The 10,010-nt window shown below is 56.8% G+C and overlaps 1 protein-coding gene across 1 annotated transcript in view; it reads right to left on the reverse strand.

The window, feature by feature from the left end:
- LOC144768184 (peroxidasin homolog) overlaps positions 1-3,671 on the reverse strand; it is a 235,201-nt gene extending 231,530 nt beyond the window's left edge. The window contains exon 1 of the mRNA XM_078651647.1: positions 3,434-3,671. Within this exon, the coding sequence (XP_078507773.1) occupies positions 3,434-3,615 (182 nt within the window). The 5' untranslated portion in view covers positions 3,616-3,671. The remainder of the gene's footprint in view (positions 1-3,433) is intronic.
- Positions 3,672-10,010: the final 6,339 nt, after the last annotated feature.

Here is a 10,010-nt window from a genome sequence, read left to right on the forward strand (position 1 = left end):
CGGTCCAGTGGAGTTTGGTGGTGTGGTTGAAGGCGACGTGTGCGCTTGTGGAGAAGATGAGGTCAAGTGTGTGGCCGGCGGCGTGGGTGGGTGCAGTGTCGAGTTGTCTGAGGCCGAGGTTGGCGAGGTTGTCGATCAGGGTGGCGTCGTTGGCGTCGTTGTTCTCGAGGTGGAAGTTCAGGTCCCTGAGGAGGATGTAGTCCGTGGAGGCGAGTGCGTGGGTGCTGGAAAGGTCGGCGATGGAGTCGCTAAACTGTGCCCAGGGTTCGGGTGGTCTGTAGACGAGTGTTCCTCTGAGGGTGGTGTTGGGTTCGGTGTGGATTTGGAAGTACAGGCGTTCGGCGGTGTGGAGGTGGTAGTCCGCATGGATGGAGACCTTGAGGGTGGATTTGTAGACGACGGCTATTCCTCCTCCGATTCCGTTGGTGAGATTTATTTTTTAAGCTTTTGACGCTGCTGGCCAAGTCATTCTGTAGGCACACACACCTAGCATGCACGCATCTACAAAATGTTGCTGCCGATTTTTAATTTCTTTTTAGATCTGAGTTTGATCTCCAAGTAAAAAGAAGAAAAATGGTGAAAGTTTTTTTTTTCTTTAAAGTGGGCAAGTGAAAGCAACTGGGGTGGAAACAACACAGGGGAGGGGCAGGGTCCACAATGTGGCAGAGTGGCTGTTTTTTTAAAGTAGGTCAAGGAAAGCAACACAAGGGGTTGGAAGCAGCTTGCGCACGGGAGGGGCGGAAGCAACACAGCAGATGAGGGGCAGAAGCAACAGAGGAGTGGGTGAAAGTGAAAGCAAAACATGGGCATGAGTAGTGTTGTAGGCAACAGTGGGGGAGCGGGTGGGAAGCATCAAATAAGCAAAAGCAAGTGGGATCTGGTGGGGAGAAAGCAACAGGGGAAAAAGGGAAGTGAAGGATATGAGGGAGACAGCAGGAAAATACATGCCCTTTCACAGAATGCTTAAACAAAAAGAAAAAGGTAACACCTGAAAATAGTGAGCAGTGGAAGGACATAATAATGCATCCATGCTCCTGCAGAGGGCCTAACACAAAAAGAGGAAGGAAAACCCATACAGTTAACAAATAAGAAGCAAGCAAACGAGAGTGACAGTGAAGCCAACCAATGATAAGCAAGGGGCGGGCTCTAAGCCCATTTTAGGATAATAATATGTCTTGCAACAGGTAGTGCATGCACTGCATTAGGCAAGACCTAACAAGAAGCGATTATGGAGAATAGTGGATGTCCAGCGAGAGGAGATTTGGTGCTGGCAGGCTACGAGGAACGTTGCCGTGCAAGGATCATTATAATCTAGGTAAAAATAGAAATGTGCATCTTGGAGCCCTCACCATAGGCTAAAAACAAAATGTCAGGCTTTTTACAACCATTAGGCACCACCACAAGATGGCGCCCTAAGGTGTTCACAGACACCCACCACAGATCAAGGAAAAGAGGACTTGCAGCGCACGGTGTGAGTAGCGGGTGCTCACAGCGCCAACAATGTGGTGGGAGATGTGAGTCGAGCCTTACAGCCACTAAGGGGGTGCACGCACATTAGGGAGTAATCAATCATGAAATATGCCACCAACTTTATGTAGTAAGCACTCAGAACAACGGTGCACGGGAGAAGAGGTACTCATGTGTGTGGTTACTCCCATCACGCCGGGTTTAAACACAGCTGGGGGCACATACTAACCTAACCTTATACGCCAAAGAAATAATATACTCACATCATTAAAAAAAAATGTGTGTTGGGCAATTTCCAACAGGACGCGGAAGGTACTCACACTGGTGCAAGGGGGGTACTCGCACGTTGGTCGATGGAAAATACACCACACCCGTGTTGGGGGTAATTACAGAGAACTGGCATTAGGTACTCACACACTAATAGCGAAGGAGAGTACACTGGTGCATAGGTACATATAGGAGCATTCAGTGCTAGGTGGAGGGTACGCACCTCACGTAACTTGCATAGAAAGTGTAGTATGTATACACTGACAACCGGAAGACGTAATCTCACACCGGTGCACGAGGTGGTTCTCACAGAGGCGGAGAGGACGTCTCTGCGGCGGTACTCACACACAGTTCGGATCAGGTTCTCACGCACTGCTACCTAGGGATTACTAGGCCCTTTCTACACACCAATGTCATGGGTAATACTTCAGCCTACTGCGGAGCGAGGGTTGCCCCAAACCAGAGTCGGCGGTGCCTACGTCCAGGAATCTGGTACTCACGAACTGACACCCACAGGCACCGCGGCACTCCCATCACACGGTGCGCGGTGAGGAGGAGACACTCAGGTGGGGGCGGCTGGCATCGCTGTACTGCCTGGAGTACTTACATACATACAGGGTGCTCTACTTACATATGCATACAGGGTGAGATACTTATATACATACAGAGTGAGGTACTTACTAATACACAGGCTGAGGTGCTCACATACACACAGGGTGAGGTACTTACATACAAACAGGGTGAGGTACTTACTAATACACAGGGTGAGGTAATTACATATACATACAGGGTGAGGTACTTACATACACACAGGGTGAGGTACTTACATACCTACAGGGTGAGGGACTAACATACAAACAGGGTGAGGTACTTACATACAAACAGGGTGAGGTACTTACTAATACACAGGGTGAGGTAATTACATATACACACAGGGTGAGGTACTTACATACATACAGTGTAAGGTACTAACATACAAACAGGGTGAGGTACTTACATATACATACAGGGTGAAGTACTCTCATACATACAGGGTGAGGTACTAACATACCAACAGGGTGAGGCACTTACATATACATACAAGGTGAGGTACTTATATACATACAGGGTGAGGTACTTATATACATACAGGGTGAGGTACTAACACACAAACAGGGTGAAGTACTTACATGCATACAGCTTGAGGTACTCACGTGCATACAGGATGAGGTACCTACATACATACAGGGTGAGGTACTCACCTACATACAGGGTGAGGTATTCATACATACAAGGGTGAGGTACGTATATACATACAGGTTGAAGTGCTCACATACATTCAGGGTAAGGTACTTACATTCATACAAGGTGAGGTACTAGCATACACACAGGGTGAGGTACTTACATGCATACAGCTTGAGGTACTCACATACATACAGGGTGAGGGACCTACATACATACAGGGTGAGGTACTCACATACACGGTGAGGTGCTCACATACATACAGGTGAGGTACTTACATACATACAGGGTAAGGTACTTACATGCATACAGGGAAAGCGGCGTGCACATACATATAGGGTGAGGTACTCAAGCACTGACACACAGAGGCACCTATGCACGCCCATCATGCCGATGTAACTCACTCCGAGGTGGGGACTACATACATGATGAGGTACTCTACTCACACACTGACACCCGGAAGCAGCGAGGTACTCACAGCACTCCGGTGCCCGCTGGCACGGCGGGCACGGCGTCCAGACCCAGGTGCATGCAGCGCACGGTGGCCTTGAAGCAAAGGCAGCGGCTGGGGCAGGCCCGCGCCCCCGGGGGCAGGAGGAGCAGCAGCAGGGGCAGGAGCAGCAGCAGGAGGGCCGCCGGGGGCCCGCACTTCGCCCGCATGGTGCTGGCGGCAGCCCCCGCTCCAGGTCTGGGGAACAGCCGGACTCCGGGCTCCCAGCTGTGGAGGAGGGACCCCAGACCTCCGCCCACAGCCCCGGCACATCTGGGTTACGTTACACCCCCTTTCCCCGCCTTCACATTACTGTTCATAAGACCCTCGCGTACAGCCCGGCAGGCTCCCTGCCCGCCGAGCTATCCACCCCCAATGTCTGGGATTAATTAGCCGCCAATCTCCCTCGACAATTTACATGTCACCTCCCTCGAACTTCGTCCCAGTTACCTATCACGCCCGGCGTAGTGCCTCAAAGTCTTTGAGGGGGCGGCCTCTGACTGGAAAGTAGAGTTTGGATGAGTAAGAGGCCGGGAGAGAAAGGGGGGGGGGGGGGGTGGTTCAGCATTCGTGCCCCTAAAATCCCAATGGTCATGTTTTACAGCGGATGCAAGTACGTGTCACGCAGTGGGGAGATGCGTCTCAACATCCAGGCACTTTAAGGGGTCGAGAGGGGGGGGGGCTTCCCACCCCCCTGCGCTATTCCACCTCCATCAGATACTCCACAAGTAACAAGGGTCTAAATCCGGAGTCTCAATTCATGCTCCAGACCCAGGCCTAAAGGCTCCATCTAAGCCACTCCCTGGAGGTCGCTGCGAGCAGCTGCTGTTGATAGCGCCTAGAAACCTGAGTCTGTGCTAAGTATCCCGACGAAGCTCCACGGCTGGCGGGAGTGGGCTTTTTCGGAAACATGCACGGTACATCCGCTATGGTGCACACATCCTTCAACTTTACGGGAAAAGGGGCTAAGTACGTTTTTTCAGTGCTTAATTTGTATTAAAAAAAAAAAGTGCCAGGGCTCTCGTCAGGAGGCCGCTTGCACCACACATTACCCCTGCTATGCTGTCAGTGATAGTAACAGCACAACTACTAACCACCACACTCCTACAAGTGTGACAATTTGGACTATTTCAGTCTCTCAAAGCTGTACGAACGCCTTGGGCGGCAGATAATAGTAATTTTAAATGGATATTGAATTAATAATTAGCTTTTGTTGTGGGCATGTCTAAATTAGCCACGCATCACCACCTTGTGGCAGACTGTCGCAAGTGCTGGTGTTGACAATTAAGTGCCGGGCACCGGTAATCACCTGCTCAAATTAAGCACTGTTTTTGTTGCTCTAATAGTATAAAAAGTTTAGCAAAAACATTCTCTGCGCTTTCATGCTTGTGAAGCTCGACCGGGAGACGTGAAGCAACCGAAAATATTAAACTTAAACATGCATATTATGACATCACATCAGCTTTTGATAGGATATTCGAGCAGTAGAAGGGAACTGTAGCAGATGTATATAAGATTTACTATAATATGAGCTGTTTGTAACCTTCCACATCATACTGGAGCTGGTTGTGCCCCCAAGAAACACTTAGGTGTACAAATAACATATTTTGCACATCTAAATCTCCGTTGTGATTCATCATCATCAACAACTTTATTTCGCATTAAAAATGCATAAAAGTAATTCTGTTACGCATGAATAAATATTATTTGCAACATGGGAATTTGCACTTGTACATAGATTCACTCACACATACACTGAGACCTGCGGGCAGGGGGACAGTTGTGAAAGGTGGTGAACACTTAAGGTAGTTAGCCCTTATCATTTCAGCTCAAAGTAGTCAAGGTAAAGTAGGGCTGTGTAAAGATTTTTTTGAAGTCTAGAGCTAAACTTCACTGCTTGTAAAGGCTGCAAATATCTTTCGCTTTGCCAATTAAAGGGAGAAATTATGATTTTTGTTAATATGTGTGTAGCATGTATCTTCATTTAACGCAAAAAACATGCATACAATATACTTCGCAGGAAACAGCGGTCTTCTGCCCAACTATGTTGTGCCAAGCAAAAGCGACACAAATGGGAACATTTCAAAGAAAAAGTCTCCATATATTTTCCTCTAGGTTAGGTTTGAGTACAATTAAAATTATTTTGTGCTGTATTGAAATTTACCTCTCCATATGCAGAAAAACTATGCGTAGGAGAAAGGAAACTTTTCGAATTGGGCAAGGAGCAAAAATTGGGCCAAGCTTGGCAAGTTGGGAAACAAAAAACTGGCAAGCTGGGAAAAAAACAACTCTGTACACTCAGTGCTGGGATATAGTATAACTGAGCTGGATCCCAGATCCTGCAGCTACTTTTGATAAGGTTCAGGAATTCAGAGAGGTCCGTGAGAATGGTCACTTCGGTGTCCTGGTGCAATCGTCCAATTTTGAAACCCAGAAACGGCTCCAGTGCATACTCACTGTGGACTTTGCTGTGTCTGCAAATGGCGGTCAAGGGTGTGTGTGTGTGGGGGTGGGGGGGGGTTTACAAAAATCTTTCTTAACCCCTTCGCTGCGGCGGGTTTTCAAATGGGTTTGGGCATGGAGCTGCCCGGGACCCGTGGAGCCCGTCCTGGGCACTCTGACCTGCTGTTGGCCCGGGGGAGGACTGCCCGGGACCCGTGGAGCCCGTCCTGGGCACTCTGACAAGCTGTTGGCCCGGGGAAGGGAGCCCCAGACGACCGGGACCTGTGGAGCCCGTCCTGGGCACTCCTGTATGCCGTTGGCCCGGGGAAGGGAGCCCCGGACGTCCGGGTCCCGTGGAACTCGTCCTGGGCACTCTGACATGCCGCTGGCCCGGGGAAGGGTGCCCCGGACGCCCGGGGCCCGTGGAGCCCGTCCTGGGCACTCTGACAAGCCGTTGGCCCGGGGAAGGGAGCCCTGGACGCCCGGGACCCGTGGAGCCCGTCCTGGGCACTCTGGAATGCTTTGGCCCGGGGAAGGGAGCCCCGGACGCCCGGGGGAGGACTGCCCGGGACCCGTGGAACTGGTCCTGGGCACTTTTACATGCCGTCGGCCTGGAGGTGGGTGCCCTGGACGCCCGGGGGAGGCCTGCCCGGGACCCGTGGAGCCCTTCCCGGGTACTTTGCCAATGCCGTTGGCCTCATGGAGATGGTTGCCCCGGACGCGTCCGGGGGAGGCCTGCGCGGGACCCATGGAGCCCGTCCTGGGCATTGAGCCATGCCGTTGGCCTGGAGATGGGAGCCCCGGACGCCCGGGGGAGGCCTGCCCGGGACCCGTGGAGCCCTTCCCGGGTACTTTGCCAATGCCGTTGGCCTCATGGAGATGGTTGCCCCGGACGCGTCCGGGGGAGGCCTGCGCGGGACCCATGGAGCCCGTCCTGGGCATTGAGCCATGCCGTTGGCCTGGAGATGGGAGCCCCGGATGCCCGGGGGAGGACTGCCCGGTACCCGTGGATCCCGTCCTGGGCTCTTTGACATGCCGTCGGCCTGGAGGTGGGAGCCCCGGACGCCCGGGAGCGGGCTGCCCGGGACCCATGGAGCCCGTCCTGGACACTTTGACATGCCGTCGGCCTGGAGGAGGGTGCCCGGGACGCCCGTGGGAAGCCTGGTCGGGACCCGTGGAGCCCTTCCCGGGTACTTTGCCAATGCCGTTGGCCTCCTGGAGATGTGTGCCCCGAACGCCCGGGGGGAGGGCTGCCCGGGGCCCGTGGAGCCCGCCCTGGGCACTTTGACATGCCGTCGTCCTGGAGGTGGGAGCCCCGGACGCCCGGGGGAGGGCTGCCCGGGACCCATGGAGCCCTTCCCGGTTACTCTGCCATCCCGTTGGCCTCCTGGAGATGGGTGCCCCGGACGCCCGGGGGAGGTCTGTCCGGGGCCCATGGAGCCCGTCCTGGGCAGTGTGACATGCCGTCGGCCTGGAGGTGGGAGCCCCGGACGCCCGGGGGAAGGCTGCCCGGGACCCGTGGAGCCCTTCCCGGGTACTTTGCCATCCCGTTGGCCTCCTGGAGATGGGTGCCCCGGACGCCCGGGGGGAGGTCTGTCCGGGGCCCATGGAGCCCGTCCTGGGCAGTGTGACATGCCGTCGGCCTGGAGGTGGGAGCCCCGGACGCCCGGGGGAAGGCTGCCCGGGACCCGTGGAGCCCTCCCCGGGTACTTTGCCATCCCATTGGCCTCCTGGAGATGGGTGCCCCGGCCGCCCAGGGGCGGTCTGTCCGGGACACGTGGAGCCCGTCCTGGGCATTGAGCCAATGCCGTTGGCCCGGAGAATGGAGCCCCCAGACGCCCGGGGGAGGTGTTGCCCAGGCATATCTCATCTGGTCCCCCGGGCAGAGAACCACCAGCCCTGGAGAGGTGTCCGGGCGTACCCTGCCCCTAGTAATCCGGAGGGAAATTACCCCCCTTTCTTGCAATCCGTGCACGCGAGGTGACAGAGGGGACCCAAGGCGTAAAAGAACCCGACCTCATGGCGCCCTAGCTGGGATCCGGGAGGCGAATGGCACCTCATCGGGACTTCCAGGGAAGCCCGGCCATCTGGTCGCCCCATTGGAAAGCATCGCGGGCGACCAGATGGCCGGGATCGAAAGGACTCCCAGCTCCCCATCCATCCCAAGCCTTCGCGGTAGGGTTCCTGACTTCCTGCCCACGCAAGGCAGGGCTCTTGGACCCCGGCTGGGCCTCAGGCGCAGGTTGGACCACCGGAGCTCTAGGGCCCGGACGACCTGGGGGAGGAATGCCCGGGACCCGTAGAGCCCGTCCTGGGTACTTTGACATGCCGTCGGCCTGGAGGTGGGTGCCCCGGACGCCCGGGGGAAGCTGCCCGGGACCCATGGAGCCCGTCCTGGGTACTTTGACATTCCGTCGGCCTGGAGGTGGGAGCCCCGGATGCCCGGGGAGAGGTCTGCCCGGGACCCATGGAGCCCGTCCTGGGTACTTTGCCTATGCCGTTGGCCTCATGGAGATGGGTGTCCCAGACGCCCGGGGGAGGGCTGTCCCAGACTCATGGAGCCCGTCCTGGGCACTTTGACATGCCGTCTGCCTGGAGGTGGGAGCCCCGGACGCCCGGGGGAGGGCTGCCCGGGACCCATGGAGCCCGACCCGGGCACGCTGCCATGCCGTCAGCCTGGATGGAGCCCCGGACGCCCGGGGTACGAGTGACCGGGACGCATGGAGCCCGTCCTGGGCACTTTTCCGTGCCTTCGGCCTGGAGCCCCCAGACACCCAGGGGAGGACCACCGTGAAAACCATGGAGCCCGACCCGGGCACTCTGCCATACCGTCAGCCTAGATGGAGCCCCGGACGCCCAGGGGACGAATGCCCGGGACGCATGGAGCCCGTCCTGGGCACTTTTCCATGCATTCGGCCTGGAGCCCCCAGACACCCAGGGGAGGACCACCGTGAAAACCATGGATCCCGACCCGGGCACTCTGCCATGCCGTCAGCCTGGATGGAGCCCCGGACGCCCGGGGGATGAATGCCCGGGACGCATGGAGCCTGTCCTGGGCACTTTTCCATGCCGTCAGCCTGGATGGAGCCCCGGACGCCCGGGTGACGACTGCCCAGGAGCCATGGAGCCCGTCCTGGGCAATTTGACATGCGGTTGGCCTGGAGGAAGGAAGCCCCGGGTGGCCTAGGGAGGTGTTGCCCAGGCATAGCCCATCTGGTCCCCATGGCAGAGAACCGCCAGCCTCGGAGGGGTGTCCGGGCGTACCCTTCTCCCTAGTAATCCGGAGGAAAATTACCCCCTTTTCTTGTAATCTGTGCACGCGAGGTGACAGAGGGGACCCAAGGCGCGAATGTACCCGACCTCCTGGAGCCCTCGCTGGGATCCGGGCGGCGAATGGCACCTCATCGGGACTTCCAGGGAAGTTCGGCCATCTGGTCGCCCTTATAGGAAAGCGTTGCGGGCGACCAGATGCCCGAGGGGATCCGGGCGACCAGATGGCCGAGGGAATCTGGGCGATCAGATGGCTGGACACGGAAGTGAAGCCGCCTGGACTCTCCCGACCCTGTCCCTGTCCCCGTCCCCGTCCCGGGACGAATGCCCGGGACGCATGGAGCCCGTCCTGGGCACTTTTCCATGCCTTCGGCCTGGAGCCCCCAGACACCCAGGGGAGGACCACCGTGAAAACCATGGAGCCCGACCCGGGCACTCTGCTATACCGTCAGCCTGGATTGAGCCCCGGACGCCCGGGGGACGAATGCCCGGGACGCATGGAGCCCGTCCTGGGTACTTTTCCATGCCTTCGGCCTGGAGCCCCCAGACACCCAGGGGAGGACCACCGTGAAAACCATGGAGCCCGACCCGGGCACTCTGCCATACCGTCAGCCTGGATGGAGCCCCGGACACGCCCGGGGGACGAATGCCCGGGACGCATGGAGCCCGTCCTGGGCACTTTTCCATGCCGCCGGGGTGGATGGAGCCCCGGGCGCCCAGGGGACGACTGCCCAAGAGCCATGGAGCCCGTCCTGGGCAATTTGACATGCCGTCGGCCTGGCGGAAGGAAGCCACGGGTGGCCTAGGGAGGTGTTACCCAGGCATAGCCTATCTGGTCCCCATGGCAGAGAAC

Source organism: Lissotriton helveticus, chromosome 7 (genome assembly GCF_964261635.1).
Source record: "Lissotriton helveticus chromosome 7, aLisHel1.1, whole genome shotgun sequence".
Taxonomy (NCBI): domain Eukaryota; kingdom Metazoa; phylum Chordata; class Amphibia; order Caudata; family Salamandridae; genus Lissotriton; species Lissotriton helveticus.